Consider the following 20,721-nt stretch of genomic DNA (forward strand, 5'->3'; position numbering starts at 1 on the left):
ATAGGGAGACTAAAACAATGATTTTGGGTTCTTTTAAAAATTGTACTTGTGATCAGCTAACTTTTGATTACCAGGTGATGGTGGTGAAGTTCCCTTTCTGTAGAAAAGAAATCTCCAGCCAAATTAGTCAAAACAATTCTCTAATTGAGAAATTCCTCCTCAATACCAATTTTCACTTTCGTATGCTATGACCCGTATCTTGAGAAAAACAGATCCTTAAAGTATTTCTTGTGACAAGCAACTTGAATTATGTGTTTCTAATCTCATCAAATGATTGTCTCAGAACTTTTCTAAATGGCTAAAGTCTTTCTGCAATGGTCACTCCAAAATAAACAAAAGCTGGTCTAACCAGCCAAACAAGGAAAAGTCTTGCTGGGGACATTTGTAGAGTTACAGAATAGTTTGGGTGGGTGGGGACCTTTAAAGGCCATCTAGTCTAACCCCCCTGCAGTGAGCAGGGACATCTTCAACTCCATCAGGTGGCTCAGGTTGAATTAACCCCATTCAACCTGATCTTGAATATTTCCAAGGGTGGGGAATCTACCACCTCTCTGAGCAACCTTTTCCAATGTTTCACTGTCCTCTGTGTAAAAAAAACCAAAAACTTCCTTATATCTGATCTAAATCAACCCTCTTTTCATTTAAAACTCCATTATCCCTTGTTCTGTTGCAACAGGCCCTTCTGAAGTTCGTCCACATCTCATAAGCTCCCTTCAGGTACTGAAGTGCTGTGGTAAGCTCTGTCTGGAAAGTGTACTATTTTGTACTATTCCTCACAGAGCCAAGAGTGTTTGCTGGCAAGTGGAGTAAGGACGTAAGGGGAGAAGGAAAAAACGGTTTTAGGAAGTGTCTTGGACTCCTGCAGATTGATTCCATTCAATTTGAATAACGATTTTCAAGCTATTAACTTTTTACCAAATTATTTCAGTGGATTTATTTCAGCTAACTTTACATAATACAATAGAAAACAATTACATATTCCTACCTGAATAATATCATCAGATCCTGCAGTAGCTGCTTTAGATCTGAGTTCTTCAATTTCTTTCTCCAGTTCTTAAAATGTAAAGAAACGTTACAGTATGAATTGATGCTGCATCACAGTAGCAAATTTTAGTAAATCTTGTGCCTGACAACACTTCTATTCAAATCAGAGAAGTCTTTTACTTCACCAATTTTTGTTTGTTACTGAGTGATAGACAGGACTAACAGAAAGAGAACAAATATTCAGTACTACTTCTCCAGTCCTGACACCAAGCATGGGTTCCTGAGAAAGCAAAAACTTCCGGGCTTGGATAGAGGGAGAACAGACAAAAATTCTTCTGAAGATCATCCATCTTACCTTCTATTTCATGGTCAATTTAAATCAGAGGAAAGATACTCAGTTTCTACTGTTTCTCTAAAAATAGGCAGCAAGCAGAAGAACAAGATCTTATGAATAACCACACTGAGGAAAAGCCTGGTACAGCCCATTTCTGTATCCTTATTGTTTCAGAGGGCAGCTACCAGCAGTCAGCATAACTGTAATTCCAAACAAGGGGAAGTGACACCAGTCCAAGTAGTGGGCCACTGGAGGAAAAGAGACTGCAGAGTGGACAAGGACAGCACATGAGAGCACAGATTTACAGGTACTTTTAGGTGTTAAGCATAAAAATTTGTTTGGTATATTTTACAATTTCTTGTTAAAGCAATAAATGATCAAATATAAAGTAGCAATCTATCAAAGAAGTCATTGTACTCTACAACAAACTAAACTCTACTAATTATGCAAAAAAAAATAGCACACATTCCTCCTCTTATTTGCTTCCTGAAAATCAACCTGCACCAATATGGGGAAAAGACAATGACAAATCCCACTTCAACTTTTCCACAAGCTACACTGTTCCATCATGCCATACTGTCAGACCAAAATGAATTTAATACCTGACAAAAGCAATGCTTCTTTTCTTTTTCTTAATCAAATTACTTCGGTCCTTATCCTCCCACCAAAAAAAGCAAAATTGAAGAAAAATAAAATCTAGTATTTTTGCCTAGAATTTAAATCTACCTATCAAAATCACACAGTGACATTTGAAAAGGTCAGGTAGTGCCAAGCATTAAGGCAGAAATTGCACTTTCCAGTAAGATACCTGCACATCTTGACTTCACTTTCTGTATAAGCATCATTTGCTTTTTTGCAAACTTGATGAGGTCTTCTTTGGGCAATGTGTCCAGCTGTAAAGAAAGTATATATCAGAGAAACAAGTTTCCTCTAACCCAGACGGAAATAGAAACAAGGCCTTTTAGCATCAAACTTCCAAAAAGCTGAATTTTAGGACAAGAAACTCTTACCATACATTTGCAAGAAGTGCAACATTTCAAAGAAGAATAACAGTCCAAGTTACTGATGCTCTGTTATCCAATTCTGTTATTTCAATTACAGTAACAGAAACTACTCCTCATTCTGTACCTTTTCTGAAACAATTCTGAAGCACACAATTGGGCAGCATTGGTTAGGAAAACTCAGTTAGGAAGGATTATAATTCAGTAATACAATTTGAACAATATTTTGAAAATAGCATGCTGACCTAACATTGTCATTGTTTAAATTTACTTCCACTGTACGCAAAGATGTCTGTGTCCATTATGAAAAAGACTGCTGCCAAAACTGGATGCTATTAATAATTTATCAAATATAACAGGAAGTGAACATATCAAAAAGAGATTTTTTTTTTCTCATGGTTTCCAAAACACTTTATCTTAATGTTTGTAAGTTCATTTTTCCTGTCTAGAAGAAATGTTAAAAATATCTTTGTCTTCCTATTAGTCACAGCTTGCATGCTAACCCTTGCAACTACTGCTATCCAAATAAATTAAGTTTGTGAGGACTGATTACCTTTGATTTGCCTGATCCTGGCGTGCCAGAAGATGCCACCATCTCCTGCCCAGCATCTTGAACCTACAACAAAATAAAGTTCAATCTGCAGTAACAGACTTTTTGGTGTAAGACTACCAAAAGAACTAATTGAAGGTCTCCAAACTGAGAGGAACTGCATATAGTGAAAGCACAAGGAAAAAAGCAAAACAAAATTTTTAAAACAACATGTATTTGTAGGATGAGTCAGAAACATAGCGGAAAAAGATCTACTGTCATTATTAGAACAGCAGAATGGAAAGCTCCCAATGTCCAAACCATGATTTTATGATTCCATTACTGAATGGACATCTAGAGCTTATACAGTACTGCAAATTAATTTTATTTACAAGCAGTTTCAAAAGCATGACTCACTATTTTGTTCTTAAAAGAACTATTAAAAAAAAGCAAGAACAACAACAAAAAACCCAAAAGAAAACCAAACCAAACAAACAAACAAGCCACCCCAAAAAACCCCAAACAACAACAACAACAAAACAAAACAACCAAAAAAACTTGTAGAGAGTTGCAGTTCAATCAAACCTTGAGAACTTTTGAACCACATAAGCTCCTAATCTTTTTTTGTTTCCTTCTTAAACACACTGGTTTATCTCTACAACTGTTAGCCTATCAAATATATTCCAAAAGATTCGGCAAAGTCAGGGCTCATTTGGACAAATTATAACCCTTCTCTTCCTTTTTTTTAAGCATGCAAGTCCTCACTAGGATTGCTGGCCTGACAAACATATCTGAAAAGGCTCTGCAAGTTCTGGGCTCTCTATCTCTAAAATAAATGCAAAATGCCTTCTACTGTAAACTTTCACAGATCTAATCTGGGAGACTGTTGCTTTACAGTGGTTTAGATGGGATATGCTTATGTATAATCAGGAACACAAAGAAATGTATGCAGCCACAATGCTGCAAAGGAAAAGGGAACAGACGCTTCCAATATATCAGGAATAGCATTTCCAAGCCTTCACATTTACCCTACTTTTTTCTTCATAACATCTATCATATGGGCATAAGTATAAAAGTGAAGAGGTGTATATATAAATATTTGTATTTTTATATATCTAGATGTTTGTGTATGTGTATGTATACACACCTACCCTCACTTTCATTCTGCTACTCTCTTCATTCTGCCAAAAAATCAAAACCCTTATGGTAGAAACTAAGGAAGAACCAAACTGGATCTGAGCACTATGAGTGAGAATGGACAATCACTAATAATTTGGACAGAACAGGTGATACAGATAACAAAAAGCATCACCTTTGGAAATATGAGTTCAAGTACAGACGAAGGACAAAGGCAGTTATAGTCATCTATGTACACATATGCTAAATGTTTGATTTTTTTTTTTAAGATGGCAAGAAGAAACTTATTAGAAAAAATGTGCTGTACAGCATTAGGAAAAAAAGCTATAAAGTTTCAGATTTTCTTAGGATGTAACTTTGTCAACATTTATACTCCTAATATTTTAGCACTTGGACAGCAAAATGAATTATAACAAACTGCATGTACTGTTCAGAAAATGACAGCTCACCACTCTCCATACTACAGCAAGGTCAGACAGATTTTCTTCTCACAATACTTTTACTCCTTTAAGCTAACACATACAGAAGCAGAATCACATACTGTGTAAAGCAATGCATCCAGTTTTGCTGTTCTGGTAACTGAACCCAGAGGCAGCTCATGTAGAGGGCTTCACCCACTTGAGTTAGAAGAAAAATTATGAAGATGAGCTATCAAAAAACCCTGAACTTTTCACTGATTAGTTGCATCCGAGCTGTGAGCCAGCAGCTACTAAGTATGCTTTTAAGCCCAATACAATCCTGCATGGTTTCTAGTCCATCATTCTGAATTCTGGATGCTTCCACAGTTTACTGAGATAGATATAGATATACACACACACACACACACACACACACACATTCTTTTATTAGATTTTATTTCAAGCCTACTTTACCCCCTGCACTAAGGGGTTTCCATGCCACATTTCAAGATGTTCTATGTATTTTAACTGGTATCTATCCCTTACCTTTGCAATAGCTTAACATCCTCTTAGAAAGCCTACCCAATGCATAAATGCAATATACTAGCCTTTGCTGTCAACTGTGGCAGTAGTGGCCATCATGAACAGCAATTTTCTGAGCAGTGTGCAACTATTAGACATCACCAACCCTAAGTGTACCAAGTCACATCAAAACACATTTTGACTTGTGATTGCTTCAACCAACAGCGTCATTGAACCTCTATTAGAACGTGGCACACAAGCAGCACAGACACTAGGAAAGTTAATTTAATGTGTGAACTCAAAATTCCTCAATGTTGCCTTTGGATTTGCCTTGGTGTTTATAAAAGCTACACTAGATACAGACGCCTCGGTGCTTTTATTTGTTTGCGTTGGTAGGTGTTTCACAGCTGACGTCCTGTTAACACATCGGGTCACCTCAGTGGAGAAGGAACCCTTGTTCGCCCGTGGGTGCTGTCACACAGTAACCACTCGAAGCCCTGGCCGTGGGTCCGTCACCCGAGTGTCGCTGCCCTGCAGTCAGCGCTGCCCGCTCACCCCAGCCCGTGCCAACAGGGCGACGTCCTCACCTCCTAAGCATGAGGGGCACTAAACAAGCCCCTTGCAGCCCGCACCGGCGCTGCCATTTCCGCAGGGCAGAGGCAGCGGCAGGGCCCCCTTCCCACCCCCGGCCTCCCTCACAGCTGCGCCACCCGCGGGGGCTGCGAGGCGGCGGCCAAGGGCGCCCAGTGCCCCACGGGCTTCACCGCCCGTCACCGCGGGAGGGGACAGGAGCCCACGGCGTGGGAGGGGCTGGTCCGCACCTTCCCCGCTTCCCCGTGCCGCACGCCAAGGTCACGCACCGCCCCCTCCGCATCCGCCCCAGCTGCGGTGACCCCGAGGGCTCCGCGGCCCCTCTGCCCAAGCCCGCCGCGTTACCTCCATGGCGGGGCCGGCCGGCTGCAGGGGCGGGGAGATCGCGGCGCCACAGCCGCTGCAAGCGCCGCTACATCCTCCCCGAGCCGCTTCCGCCTCCGTCATCCCCGCACGCCGGGCTCGCCGGGCTCGGCCTGTCCGTCACGGAGCGCCGCCTCGGAGCCGGGCGGGGCTGAACCAAGAGCCCGTGGCCTCGGCAGCTGAGCCCACCTGAACCGGGCCGTGGGCCGGGAATCGGTTTCGCTGCCGACCTCGTGTTCTCCGCCTTATGAAAAGGGGAAGGGGTACAACTGCAACACGAGTGCACCCCGCTATTCCCTGTTCCCGAAGGGCTCCTAAGGGCAAAGCAGTGCTGCAGGCGCGTCTCTCACTGCCGCCATAAGGAGAGTGTGAGGTGAAGGGTGACGTGCTCGGGCAGAAACAGAGCGATTTAAGACCCTGTTTTTAATACCTTGATGGGAGTACAAATTGATTTAAATTATTTATCAAATAAATGCGGCCGGTGCCAGTGGGATGGTGCCAGACTTTGCATCAGTGCCCAGCGACAGGACAAGGAGCAATGGCCTTAAATAAAACCACAAGAAGTTTCACCCCAACATGAGAAAGAATTTCTTTACTTAAGGGTGACAGAGCACTGGCACAGCTGCCCAGGGGTCTTGTGGAGTCTCCCTCTGGAGACATTCAAACCCCACCTGGACCCATTCTTTGGCACCTGCTCTAGGTGACCCTGCCTTGGCTCGGGGGTTGGATGAGATGATCACCAGAGGTCCCTTCCAACCCTAAAAATTCCATGATTCTGCAAATTCAAAAATGGATGTGAAGGACTACCAGAGCAAATAGCAGAACCTAGGTGTTATGGCTTGTAATTGCATGTTCTTAAAGAGACCTTTTATGCCTGTTTGAGTAGATGTTTGAGGGGAACAATGCCTACTTTAAAGGGCACACATTTTTCATTGTAACCCATTCATACACTTTGGTAGTGCCTGAATAATTTTTCACATTTCATGGTAAGTAATTGATTTTTGATGAAAAGTTGCCTGGGAAAAACAATTTAGGCATATTATTCTGTTTATGGTTCACTGGGTGAATACTGAATATCATCGAATTAATTATATTGTCATGAGAGAATATGTAGTTTAATATGAAAGGAGAGTAGTTTGTTGAAATGCTTGTCTTGGAAGAATAATTGTGTTTTTCCAAGTCTGCTTACTGTCATTCTTCTTCTAAAATTCAAATGGCAAATAGTGAGAAAAAGCAGAAAGCTTCTTCACACATACCTAAGAAAGTATTTTTTTTCCCACCTCCAAGGCATTCACTGTCCATTATATATATTCATATATCTCTACTTATGCAGCTACACAACAGTAGCAGGAGCACATGGTTCCATGCTCACAGAGGTTGCTGGCAAGGGGCACATGTCCCTAACCAAAAAGCATGACAGTGTTTTTTCATTACCTCTATTATTATACTTTTTAGGAGCTTCAGAGGAAATTAAACAGATTTATTCTTTCCTTCCCCTTTCACAGTGGGGTACTCTGAACAGGTTACCTATGCCTGTGTTGCTCTGATCTAAGGTGGGGATTTCATACAATTTCAATAAGAGCTTTTTGAGATAGAGTCCTTCCAACACCATTCCAGAGCAGAAGCTTTTCACCCCAAACTGTGCAATACTGCACGGCTCTGTGCTTTGAGGTCAGCCTCCAACTGAATTTGAATATTTGGGAAGAACACTGTAGGAAACTAACCTTCTTTTTTGGGAAACCACAGAGAGAACAATGTTTCATGCACATTTGTTCTTTCTGCCTATATTCAGACAGTATGTATTGTGTACCAACTCTTGGGTCATCTCATTTTTTAACCTACAAGGGAATTGATTTTGGAACTCATCCAAGGCAGACACAAAAGAGTTTTCAGAGGTGTTAGTACTGAAGACAGTGAGCTACCAGCTCACTCATTGCAGGCTTTCTGTAGCTGATTCTTGCTAGGGACCACTCAGCCCTCCCTCCATTTTATGTAACAGAGTTTAGGCATATTATACATTTGAGATTGTCTTAACAGTCTTTCATTCTGGTCCTGAATTGCAACAGCAATTGCAAAGAATCCTGGTTAGGGAGTGGTAGAAGAATTTTAAAATTTTCTAGAATAACTATAAGAAAAAAGGTTGAGGATTTTGTCTGTTGATTGTTTCAGTTTGTTACAATAAAGTGCAAGTTGCTCTGAATTTTTCAGGGAAAAATGTTTATTTGTACCTGCAATAGTCTGATAAAATTTTCTTAAACAATTTAAGAATTGTGTCTTACCTTTCTAGAAGGAGACAGTAAGCTGATACATAATAATAAATGCAGCTAACTCGAGACAAGATAAGTGAGAAAAACAAGAATAATTTACATAGTCCATATATCTCATGATTTTATTATCTTTGTAAAAGATAATTAATTCATATTTTTAAATAGCATTGTCTATATAAAACAAGATTGCCAAGAGATTTATGAGATGTGTTGGGGCAGAGCATAACAAATTTTCAATTCTGCTTTCATTGAGAAGCCAAGTCTCACAGGGCTGTAATTAGTCTTTACATCAAGGTAGGGTACAAATGCTTGTTCACTATCATTGGAAATATTAGACCTGCAAGATTTTTCTGAAGTGCACAGAATGAGAAAATGCCTGTAATTTTCCTACTGGGGAATGTGTTTTTGGCATGAAGGAGCAGATGCTTTAAATACTTGCCACTGTAGAATCTTTGCAGCAAGTTCTGAGGATTGCAGACTCTTAGTTTTGACCTATGCTGGGCCAGTCAGAGTTCTTGCTTTGAGCTGCTTCTATGCCTTTTTTACATGCCAGGTTAATATAAAGGAAAACAACACATGAATTTATAGTATGTTAACTATTCTCATCTGTTTGGAAACTGAGAGCACACCCCCCCTGTGCAGATGAAATGCAAATTATTTGGCTGACTATGGCCATTTTGTTGGGTTGAGGTTCAGTAGGTTCCCACAGGAGTGGAAGGGTACAGCGAAAAAAGAGTTATTTACCTCAGTACTATTTTGTGTATGAAAGATTTGGTTAGGTGTTAAAAAATTAGACTGTATATACAGTCCTTAATTCTAGTCTTAAAATGTAGTAAGAAACAGAGATGGGTAGTTTGTTGTTCTAACCAGCAAAAGCCAACAAGCCTTTTGATAGATTAATGTAAAACTCACACAAGGAAACATTTTGTTTTCATACCTAGTATGAGGTCTGGCTGCAAAAGTCTGTTCTATTGTTAACAGCACATGGAGAACCTTTAATTCCACACAGAGATAGTAGCAAATGTTGCTGAGTGATATTGGTACAATAACAAATTACTGTGAATCAAAAGGCCCAACTTTAACAAATAAAAAAAATCAGTTACCTTAATTTTTAGCTGCCTGACCTAAAATTCTACCTGTATTTATATTGCCTGTACCAGAGCAAGACCTAGGGTAGCTTGCTTTTGAAATGATGTTTCTGTCTCCACAGTCATGGTAGATGGATATGATTGTACTGGGAGCCTTCAGTTCAGAAGGCAGTCTGAGCTCACACAGCTGATAGATACCAAGTGCCCTTGCAGCAGCCTATGCCAAAGCCCTTCTGCAAAAGAATCCATGAATAATCTGCTTCTTTCACATTAGCCACAGGGTGCTGCTCAATGATGGCTTTCCTGATCTACCTACACACTGCTTGGTCTGGAGGGCAGGCAGAACCTTGTTTGTTATCCAGCCTAAGCCCATTACTTTCAGTCTGGCAGCACAGTTTGGCTGCATCTTAGAAATGTGAAGAGCTTAACTCTCACTCTCAATGTGCCTCTAGGCCTACAGCCTACACTGAGACCTTGCAGCATTCATTGAGGATGTGAGGGAAATGAAAGCTTCAGTCCAGGCTTAAAATACGTTAATGCACTTCTGAAAAATGCCAGAATTGATAATTAACCTTGTTGTCAAGGTAAAACACTTTCTGAACATGTTGATGTAAACCATTAATATAAAGTAGGATATCCATATCCAGTGTGGATAGGGCAAATTACATAAAATCTTCTTCCTCTGCATGGTCTGTTTTCCTAACTGGAGAAACAGAGAGTTTCAGTTCAAGTATGAAGCAGATCATCTGTAGTTAGATTAGTAAAAAGGAAAGCACTGTCCCTCTGTCTTTGAATGCTAGCTAGGATGATAGAACAGCTCCCTTCTCTGTTTCTTTCTTTAATATTTTTGGAGCTCTGTGCTTCTTTCATTCTCTTTCACAAATGGTTGCATTCCATGTGAAGGTAAAATTTCTCCCATAGATGCTTTTGACAGCCAAGCTCAAGGGGGAATATGACTATTCTAGAATTAATACAGCAGTGTCTTTTACATAGTCTGTATTGAAGCAGGAATCTTTGGTCATTCCCATGGGAGGATTTGTTTTGGTAGTTGTTAATGCAGAGCTGCAAAACAGAACCACATGAACAGTTAACATGAATTTAATCAACACTGACCCTGAAACATTTTTTAGAGATGAATAACAAAGTTTCTGTACTATCAAAACCCAGCAGGGACACTTTCTTCTAAAAGAAGAAACAAGCAGCATCAAAGAAGTTGCTGTGGGATTGCATTAGCTGAACTGACACAAGTCTTGTTAAACTGACATTGAAGATATTGCATCTGAGAAGGTTAGTAAAGCTGTGCATCTAGATAACTGGATGAAAATAAAGCATGGATGTATTTTTAGGACTTAAGTCTAATATATTTCTGTACAGTTTTATCTCCACAGTAAACAGAGTCATGTGTTTGCATCAGAAGTGTGACAATAGCTTAATTATTTGAAATAATGTGGCTGTACACATACAATCTCCTTCTGCAGGTGCTCATTGATTTACAGTATCTTACATAAAAATATATTAAATTTCTTATCTACTTTTGTTGGTATTAGTAAAAAAATCTCCATATGCATCATTTAAAGCTCTTCTGTACATAGCAACTGTCAGACCTAAAGATATAGAAGTTAAAGGCACTCTAGATGAGCCTTACAGTCACATACAATCAAAAAAGACACCAAACCATGGTAGAATCCATGAACTTTGAGGCATACATACAACCCATTAACCTTTTTCCCAAATTTTCTTCATAACTACAAGTCAAATAATTTTCACTGGTAACAATAAACTACTCCCTGTAGTTTTACACTCGTGAACATTTTCCAAATCATGATTGAATCCATAAGTTGATCTCTCAGCTATGGTGGCTTGAGAAAGCCTAAAAAGCAGAGAGTCTCCACTTTTCTATCCTCCTGCCAGCTATATTTTGTCAAAATAGTTAAGATTCCTGTCTGAATATATAGACAGATAATGTCAATAGCATAAGAAAAGCCACTTCTTATGTAGCCACACATCAAGTGTTTGTTTCTTCCCTTTTGTATTCTAGGACTGCAGTCTGACCTGTGGTACTTTTTATCTGTTGTTTATAGCAGCTGAATTGCAGCTGGGTGACCTTTTGTACTCCACTGCTCATAAAATGTCACCAAGCTCCTGAGTTAAGCATGTTTTCCATTTACTGATACCTCTTGTGGCACTGAATGAGGATTAGATTGACAAACTGTGCTGACTCACGTAGTTTCATAGAGCAACCCAAGAGAGTGGAAATATCTGAAAGAGCAGGCAACACCTTTTCTTCATACAAGTGAGACAGTAAATCAAGTTAATCATAAACAAAACCCAAACAAGTAGCAGAAAGCTCCTCAAGCTGGTATTTAGCCTTGCTCTTGCTGTGATGAACAGCAGTGCCTCTGACAGATAATTTTTTCTTGAGTAGTCATTTTACTGAGACATCCTTTGTTTGTGGGCAGGAATCTGTGGACCTGAAGTTTAAAAAAAAATAATTATACTAATGTAGTAAATACATGCTTCTAGTTTCAGTGATTCCAGCATTTTTGGGGAAAACTCTATGGGCCAGGACAATGTAACTTCCTACATTTACCAGGCAAGTTTTTTGTTTGTTTTCAAATTGATGCAAGGTATTGCTGCCCTTTATGATTGCATTCACTTTAGATATGTGCTGCCCTTTATGGCTGCATTAATGACTGCAATATGTGGATTAAATAAGTAGCCTGAAATGAGCTTTGCATTTTGCAGCTGCTCATATTGCTACAGCTTTTTAGCTTACTTTTAACTCTCCATGTGCCAAAGAGAAAATATCCCCAGCAAACCTTTTTGTATTAAACTTGACTAAACTAGAATAAATGAGACCAAGGCATACTTTCCTTAGCTGCTGTAATCTACATTCTGTTCCCTCTTACATTCAGAGTGCAAACTCAGTTAAGCAGGAAGTGGCCTTTTTTGCATGCCAACTCCATGATGGCACTTTAAATCCAAAAGTGGATTAGTAACAGTTGCCTATAATTAAATGGGTTATGAATTGCTTTAGTTAATTTTGCACAAGCTCAAAGCAAGCCTGTAGTTATGGTACTAATGCTGAAGCAGAACTGGTTTTTATTTTCCAGTATCTACCAGGCCCTATTGCAACTAAGAGCCTGAACAAGCTATTTATATATTTGATTGGTAAGGTAAAGGAGAAGGCAATGACATGAAGTATCTGATGAACACTTTTACAACAGTGAAGAGACAGATGGCATTTGCAGCATTGACTCTTCACCTGGTTCATACCAACTCAGAATTTTCCAAATGTTACAAGAACATTATGATGTCCAGTTCAGAAGGCAAATGTAAGATGCAATAAGGACTACTGTGCCCACAGCTAGACTGTAAATAAATGCCTCTATATAGCCCTTCAGCAATTTTTATCAAAGGAAGTAATGGGTGTTTGGTGTTTTGGAAATGTTGCTTTCATTTCAACAGCATTTCTTATGTCCAACTTAAAATGCGAGAAAATGAAATTTATTCTACATTGTGCACTTCTGTTCCTCTCTTTATACTTGACCACCTTTAAATTTATATATTGTTATTTATTGATTAATGTTCATACAATCTGTTGCATTCTTTTAACACCTTTTTTCCTGTTGGCTCCTAGTTTTTGTTAGAGTTTGATTTGAAAATGCCAGTAATATCAACTGCAGTTTTACAAAGATCAAAACCCACAGCATCTTTGAAATATTTTTATTAATGCTGAAAGTAACTGTGGTGGGGGTGACTGAGAATTGTTCAGTGGAGTTATTTTCTTGAGGGAGATTTAAACTTTGGCATAATTTGGGCACTCTCCCAATAATGAAAAATCAGTGATGTGTGAAAGGAAGATCTTAGGGACACTGGCATTTTGTGAAAGAAAAGCAAAATATATAACATGGAAAAAGATGAAGATCATAAATTTCAATTGCAAGTAATTACAATTCCACGCGAAAAACAAGAGAGGTATCAGACATTTTCTTCTTATAATCTTCATCAAATTTCTCATTCTGTGCCACAGTGAAATGATTCTTCCAGTCTGCAACGGTCCCTAAGAAATTACAAAGCAAAAAAAGAGAAAAGATTGATTTACCAGTATTTCCTGAAGCTCATTATCCACAACTTATTGGATACTTGTACTTCAATGCTTATTTCAAAATGACTGAATGACAACCAGAGAGGGTTGATGTCAGTAACAAACCTCAGTACCTTTTCTCATGAATGGGGAAATGGAATGATCCATTATTCCTTGAAAATCTTTAGTGTAGTTTGCCATGGGATTTTCCTTCATTACCTCAAATGAGGTGTTATGGACTATCTTGTTTAGAACCTCCTGACTCAGATCCTTCTCTAGGAACTTTGCAATCTTCTGAATTTCTCGCTTTGGATTCTGCAGGAACAATTACATGGGATAAGACACAGAGCTAGGAAAAGCAAAGAAATCAAAGGTCATGTGGGAGCTGCAATCCTCACACAGAGAAGATCAGGTTACTGTATTTACTGATACTGGCATTATAATATAAAACTGTTGCTTGTAGTTAGTTTCTACTAGACTTACAGATTTCAGAGCTCTATAAACATATGTTCAGCCTTTTACCTCCTTCATATCTTCATAGAAGAGATAGAGTATACGGTGCTTATCTTTTGCCTTCCACCATCCTTTTACGTGGTCATACCAGGACCCCCAGAGGACTGAAAAAGAAGTAACATCAGCAGCTATAAATGCTGATTGTGTCTTTAACACATCTGGCACTCATGTTTGCCTCTTAACCAGTACCTGTGAATTTCCAAGCTGGTTTTGAATCAGTCTGGCTGTGGTAATAAGCACTGAGAGTGCTACAGCATTTTTGCTATTAATCCCTCAGGTTTATGGATGCTTAGAATAGGACTCGTGTAACTTTCAAGGGCAGCAAATGCAGATGCATTATAGTCAATGAAAACACACATTTCCAGTATTCATTTGATCATCTGGACAAGGCTTGTCTTAATTAGCCCTGCTTTGAGCAGGGCAGGGGTTGGGAATGTATGGACAACAAAAATCCATTCCAGCTTGCATGATTCTATGATTCTACCTGGTTTCAATATTTGCTATGCTGTCAGAAATGCCTGCTTCTCTCAAGCAATGTCAAAATGATAGCTAAGACAGAAGTAAATATGTTCTATACTGTATGTCTGCTCTGAGACAGATAGCTCCCAAGCTGAGCTGGTCAAACACAAGGCATAAGGCCTCCTTTGGACATGTGACTCTCATGTTGGTTCAGACAGTGGTATCTCTAGGCCTACATGGTGGCAAAAATGACCTAAGCAAGCTTTAGTGACTCAAACTGTAAACTGCCATCCACTTGACCAAATTTTATTTCTTGGATATCCTGTGATATCAGCACCTCTTTTAGAAAGGGAAGAATCTGCTTCTGGGGTTGCCTGCCCTTAGTTAGAGAACTGTCTTTTTTCCGACACCTGATTTTTATGTACATTAATTTAGGTACAAAGACTTCCTTATCTCAATTTCACACTGCACATTTCTATCCAAATTAACTCTCCACTTCTTTTTTAAATTTCAAATTTTATCAGTTTATAGTAAGACCAGTTAAACCATTGTTCCTTTTCTAATCTCAGAGAGAAGAGATGAAGCCTGAAAATTGTGATATATGTTTCTGAATTACAACAGAATAAAGATTAGTGTTTATATTTTTTTTCTCAAAATTGAAGCATTAAGATAGATTTAATCCTTTAGGTAATAATAAAAATTTGTGAATGAAGAAAAATTATGACTGAAACACCTTCAGCAGATATCCTTCCTCAGTGTCTGCACAGGATTTCAAACCATAACTGAAATTAAAAAACCAATGCCATGCATTCTTAAAATGATCAAAGTCTCATATACAACTGATTGCAGTTAATCACCTTTTCCAGCCATGAATTTCTCCACAAACTCCTCCCAGGTTCCTGGATCAGGCAATCCTTTATTCATTCTGTGGAAATGGTAGTATGACACCAGGTTGTCTTTTGCATTTCTTGCCACGTAGATTATCTTTATTGATATGAAAAGAGAGAGAGAAAGAAATTAACTTGCATATACAAATATAGTTATTGAGCATCTCCTGGAGTTTTCTCTTAGAGCCTGCTGGTAGAGATTTAAGAGATTTTGCTTTGAAGTTGCCATTTTCTAGAATCCAGCTCAGGTAACTGAGTTGTGACTTTAGATTCCCACAGACTTCACACATTAAAGGGAATATACTTTTTAACACCTTTTGATTTCCCAGCAATTCTGGAAAACATATTCTTCCCTAGTTTATGTCACTTTCTTTGTCTGTGAGGTAGAATAGGGCTCTTCAGCCTTACCTTACAGTTTTGTTCCCAGAAGGATGGAGGCAGCAGCTGCGCGGGCAGATGAGTTTTTATTGTCCGTGGAGATGGCATGGCTTCAGCTAACTCCACACCTGTGGGATGTTTAATTATGAAAAGTTGTTCTCTAAATTGAACTAGCACTTCTTTCCTATGCTCACACATGTGATTGTGACTGTGACTTTCCAGCAGTTCACCTTGGACTGATCACTCATCTCCAAAGCACTTAATAGCAGGGTAACATATACAACATTACTTAAGCATCTTCAGTGTTTCTAGAGAAAATTTGACCTGTGTATTTGAGTAGAAAAGATTTATATCTTTTTGCTTTCTTGGGCCCATACTTTCTTTCAAAGGGATTATGATAAATACTGATTTCTATTTATCCAACCAAAGTTTTTCCTTTGCAATATTTGGTGGTCTCCTTCCACCTTAGAGGTAAGAAATATTAGTTTCTTTCTAGGATACAAGAATATGACGGCCGACTTGACTTTGTGGATAGCACATAAAGAGAAAGTAGGAGAATGACAGTGGATTTTCAGTAGCTATGGATATATGGGACTACTTGGGAATATCTGATGATATTTGGAGATGTGTTATCTCCTTCCCTTTCCCTTTTAGACATCTATCATGACCTCCATAATTTTTTTCCCTGTCATCATGTATCATCCTCTGTCATCTATCATTTTTGTCTCTCTCTGAGTCAACACAGTCTAGTTTAGAAGAGAAAAAGTAGCACTTCTGCAGAGCTAGTCAAGCTTTTTAGCTTCAGATGTGAGAGTCTGACTTAACAATTTGTTTGGAAATGGAGCCCTTGCTGAGGGAGACTTTTGTAAGAAGCTGCAAGCCAGTGAAGCCTGCTGTTTGCCTGAATGTTCCATAGCTTGTTTAGATGACTAGACCCTGGAGCTGAGCAGCAGTTACTTGAAACAGTAGCAAAACCACTAAAAACATTATGCACCTCTCAGAAAGAGGTCCATGACATATGTTTCCTTCCATACACCCTGTAGTCTCAGAATGGCATTCAATTGCCTCTGTGCCCCATTCAATTGCCATTATATACATATCTGCTGCTGGTTTAGATACTGTGGAGTATCAAACACAGCTTCAGATACTACTACAAAACATCGTGGTCTTCAGTAGCAGCTGAAGCAATCCCATCTGCCAGCCTTGCAGCACCTTGAGTAGCACTAGATGTTTATGTTAAAGCACCTGAACTGGTCCTTAATTGCCAAAATGGTGCTTAGTTCAAGAACAAAGCAAGTAGGACCTTTTCCAGGACGCTTGTGGCATCAGCTCTATGTGCTTGTTTTGTTTCATTTTGTTTAAAATACAGATAATATTCACCTGAGTAACGTGCAGACGGAGGCTCTGCCAAAAACCACTCGAGGAAAGGGTGGCGTTTGTAAGTAGTCTCACGTTTACACTTCTCAGTATCTCCATTTTGTTGAATCATATCCACTATCTCCTGGGTCCATGTGGTACCTGAAAATGTCAAGTGTTTAGATGCTTCTATCCAGGATAGCCAAGAGTTTCTGTATTAGGGCACTGAAAGCCAGAAGGATGGACTCTGTGCTAATGGGGGAAAGAATAGACAAAAGAAAATAATAGACAAAATGGAAAAAGAGTGCAATACAGGCAAAATGCCTAATTAAGCAACAAAGGTAATTCTCAAAGCTCAATTCAGGAATTCCATTTTAGACAGACTTCTTCTTGCCTGAAGAAATAAGTCCCCACACCAGTACTGAAAAAAACACTGGGATAAGCTGACTATTGTTGGGAGAATATTATTTGCAGAGGAATGAAACACCCTCCTTTAATCCCTCACAAAAATTCAGCTATTTTGTTTTCATACTGAATTTGAATAACAAAATGTGATACCTGAACTTCAGTGAGTTAAAATTTCATACAGTGTGAAAATATAAAAAAGTGGAAGTATTTGCAAAGTTTTCCTTTGAACCATGTTAATGAAAGTCTGTACATTTCATCTGTCTGAGTGACTGCAGCATTTGTGAGAGTTACAGTATAGTGTATCTCATGTGTCACTTTTATTTTATAGCTGTCATCTCTGTGTCAGCCACATCTCCTCTGAGGTACTGTGGCAGGTCAGCTAGAGAACAGGCTAAGGGATAAATTGGAAAGCAATTTAGGCAGGAGATTCAGCCCTTCTTAAGATGCTTGTGTTGTGCATCTCACACAGATATGACATAATGTCAAATGGAATCCTAACTTTATTTATTTTCAGTTCAGTGGCTGGAAGGTTTTAATCCCAGTTGGGTAAAATAATGTGGTTTTGCCTTTAGTATACAGGTAGTAAATCAAAAGCCTTCAGGTTTTACAAAAAAACTAATGGTGGATTTTTTTATTAAAAATATTTTTCCCCTACTGAAAAAAAAAAAGCCCTAAAAATTGTTGCTAATTAAAATAATTATTTTTTATGATGATCAAATTCTCCCATATCTGTTCCTGAATCTCCAAAACTGTATGTTTTTATTCATACAGAATTCATATTGATGCTTGTTATTAATTGTTTTCTTGTGTAGTAAGTATAAAGGGTTGATGAAGAGGAGAAATATTGTCCAGTCACTGAGTAAAATGCCAGGTAGCTAATAATAATGGTGGTATTTTTCTTTGTTGGTTTGTTGACCAAAATTATTAAATTAATTTGGTTATTTTAAAGAATTAGTCAATTTTCAAAAATCACTACTTGTTTATACAAAAAATCATTCTCCAAATACATAATATGTTTCATAGTCATACAGTTGGTTTCTATTATTTCTTAGTAACGATCACTTATTTCTAGGCACTGTTAAATTACTACATATTGGTGGAAAACTCCTATTGTCACCATTAATATAAATGTATATAATCTCAGTTAAAGGTAACAATTTTAGGTCATTAGACTTTGGGTGTTTGTACTTTAGTAGTTGATGCATCTGCCAAAGAAGTCAGGAGTTACTAGTCACAGCTGACACAGCTTCATTTCATTAAAATATGTCTAGTTTGGAGTTAAATATCAGTCACAATAAAAAAAAAAATCTCAATACCATCAATAAGCATGATGCCAAACTTTTCTATTCTGTTTCCTATCCATACCAACCTGCTTTTGCATAGGTTGCAATGAGCACATCATCAGGCTTGGCTTTGAACTTCCACACTTGGTCCCAAATGCTGGCAATTGGTTGTGTGAGGAGAACACCATCCAATTCAAATAACCCAGGTCGAATCATTGTCTCTTCCAGACTCAAATCTTTCATTTTATTCATGGCAATGAGAACTGCGTGAAGAAAGGCTTAGAATTAACATGGTTGCTCTGAAAAAAATCTGAATTTACTCATCTTGAGGTCTCTCTTATTGACGAAATTCCATGTCCTCTGATTTCTTTTTGCCATGATTTGGTCTATCTGGATATATATAGACCCCTTAAAGATGGATCTCATTTTCAGAAATGCATGGTGTATTGCTAGTGGTAGTTTTCTGTGTCTCTAAAAATCACTTTGTTTACTCAGATACAAGAAGAGAAAAAAGTCATTATTCTCATATCAAACACATTCATGTAAAATTCTGATGATTGGTATGAAGGCTTCTAAAGGCAAAAAAAAAAGTAATCAGAGGTGTGATTCAAAAGAAGGCAGAGAATAACAGCAGGTAATGAAATCAACACACAGGACCCAGCCCTTCCTCTGTGAAGAAAATAAACAGAACTGCCTGCTAACACCCTTTGTGCCTTATACTCACAAAAATATTTACAGACCTTTTCCGTGTTTCGTTCCTGGATCTTAGCACTCTTGGAGCTCTTTGCTATGTTTTGAAATATGTTGCCCATAAATAACCTGAACTAGATTGATCATTAACTAAAGGTTGTTAGACTTTAATTATGTGAATCAATCTGGTTTACAATAACTAGTTATTGATTTCTGAATTTCTCTCAGGAAGTCCTCTTAAGCATAACTTTCAGAGCTCCAGAGTCTGGTCAGAAGAAAGCTGTGCTTAATGGGAGGCTATAGAAATAATCTCAACTAAAAATATCATCCAGAAAAAAAGACTTTTTAATCACAACAGCAAATATCGCTAGAATATTTTCTTTAGTTTCCTTGTTTACTCACAGCAAGTTCCTGCAGATTCAGCTGAGCGGAGTGAGATGTTGGATTGGTGGCTGGGCAGTCACTAAAGAAATTTTTTAAAAAATGAAGGAAAAAGAAACTTGCCCGAGAATTTTTCCTGCTTAAATACCTTCAGTCCTTGGCTGTATTGACAACTACGCAGGAACTTAAATCTTCAGGCACAAGTAGGTTGAAAACTTGTGTGGGTGGAGATTCCATTCTTCCTATCAGTATGAGGAGAGTAAAGGAGGAAGTGCAGCAGCAACCAACAGCTGAGCACTTTTTCTGGCATGGTTTGCGAAATCTGTTCAAATCCTGTGAAAGAAAAACACTTGGAATTCTCATGTAAAGAATGATTCTTTACTGGCAACAACATAAAATGTCAGTCAATAACTCCAGCAAGGTTATTAATTTGTCTCTCTCGTTGTCAGCAGTCTTGGAATAATTAATTTTCTTCCTAATATCTAATCTAAATTGCAAAGATCCCGTGTGTACAGGCAAAGGAAAAAACATCCCAAAAATTTTATTCTCTATTTCCGATCAGCAGGTGATCCAGCCACCTTGCAGAAAGCAGGGCTTCAGTCCACAGGTGGTTGCTGTATGTAAGCCTACTGCACTTATACTTACTAGCACTGTGGGAATGCTATGGGGAAAATAAACTCCATCTTATGGATGGGGCATTTCCAATTTCTCTGGGCAGCCCCTTCCTGTTCTGGGGACCCCAGAGCTGGATGCAGCATTCCTGGTGGGGTCTCACCAGTGCAGAATAGAGGGGTAGAATCACCTCCCTGAATGCACTTCCCAGCCTCCTCTGGATGCAGCCCAGGACACATTTGGCTTTCTGGGCTGCAGGTGCACATTGCTGGGTCATGTCCAGGCTCTCATCCATCAGCACCCTCCAAGTTCTTCTCCCCAGGGCTACTCTCCATCTGTTCTCCCCATCCAGCCTGTATTGATACTGGGAGATGCCCCAGCCCAAGTGTGGCACCTTGTGCTTGGTCTTGTTAAATCTCATGAGATTCCCATGGGCCCACTTCTCAAGCCTGT

At 38.9% G+C, this 20,721-nt stretch overlaps 2 protein-coding genes across 2 annotated transcripts in view; both read right to left on the reverse strand.

Annotated features, from left to right (window-relative positions):
• The window catches only part of GCC2 (GRIP and coiled-coil domain containing 2), a 31,669-nt gene extending 25,671 nt beyond the window's left edge, over nt 1–5,998 (reverse strand). Inside the window, exons 1-4 of the mRNA XM_054654912.2 lie at nt 5,842–5,998; nt 2,873–2,935; nt 2,127–2,211; nt 986–1,053 (exon numbers count right to left, since the gene is read on the reverse strand). Of these exons, the coding sequence (XP_054510887.2) occupies nt 986–1,053; nt 2,127–2,211; nt 2,873–2,935; nt 5,842–5,943 (318 nt within the window). The 5' untranslated portion in view covers nt 5,944–5,998. The remainder of the gene's footprint in view (nt 1–985; nt 1,054–2,126; nt 2,212–2,872; nt 2,936–5,841) is intronic.
• Nucleotides 5,999–12,856: 6,858 nt separating this feature from the next.
• On the reverse strand, nt 12,857–19,866 carry SULT1C4 (sulfotransferase family 1C member 4). Its single transcript, XM_054655052.2, has 8 exons — nt 19,678–19,866; nt 18,672–18,848; nt 16,919–17,056; nt 15,569–15,666; nt 15,131–15,257; nt 13,824–13,918; nt 13,436–13,616; nt 12,857–13,277 (listed from the first exon to the last, which is right to left on the reverse strand). Exons 2-8 carry the CDS (start codon nt 18,835–18,837, stop codon nt 13,165–13,167), a joined length of 918 nt encoding a protein of 305 aa, XP_054511027.1. The 5' UTR covers nt 18,838–18,848; nt 19,678–19,866; the 3' UTR covers nt 12,857–13,164.
• Nucleotides 19,867–20,721: the final 855 nt, after the last annotated feature.

The sequence above is a fragment of the Agelaius phoeniceus genome, chromosome 2 (assembly GCF_051311805.1).
Source record: "Agelaius phoeniceus isolate bAgePho1 chromosome 2, bAgePho1.hap1, whole genome shotgun sequence".
NCBI classification, from domain to species: domain Eukaryota; kingdom Metazoa; phylum Chordata; class Aves; order Passeriformes; family Icteridae; genus Agelaius; species Agelaius phoeniceus.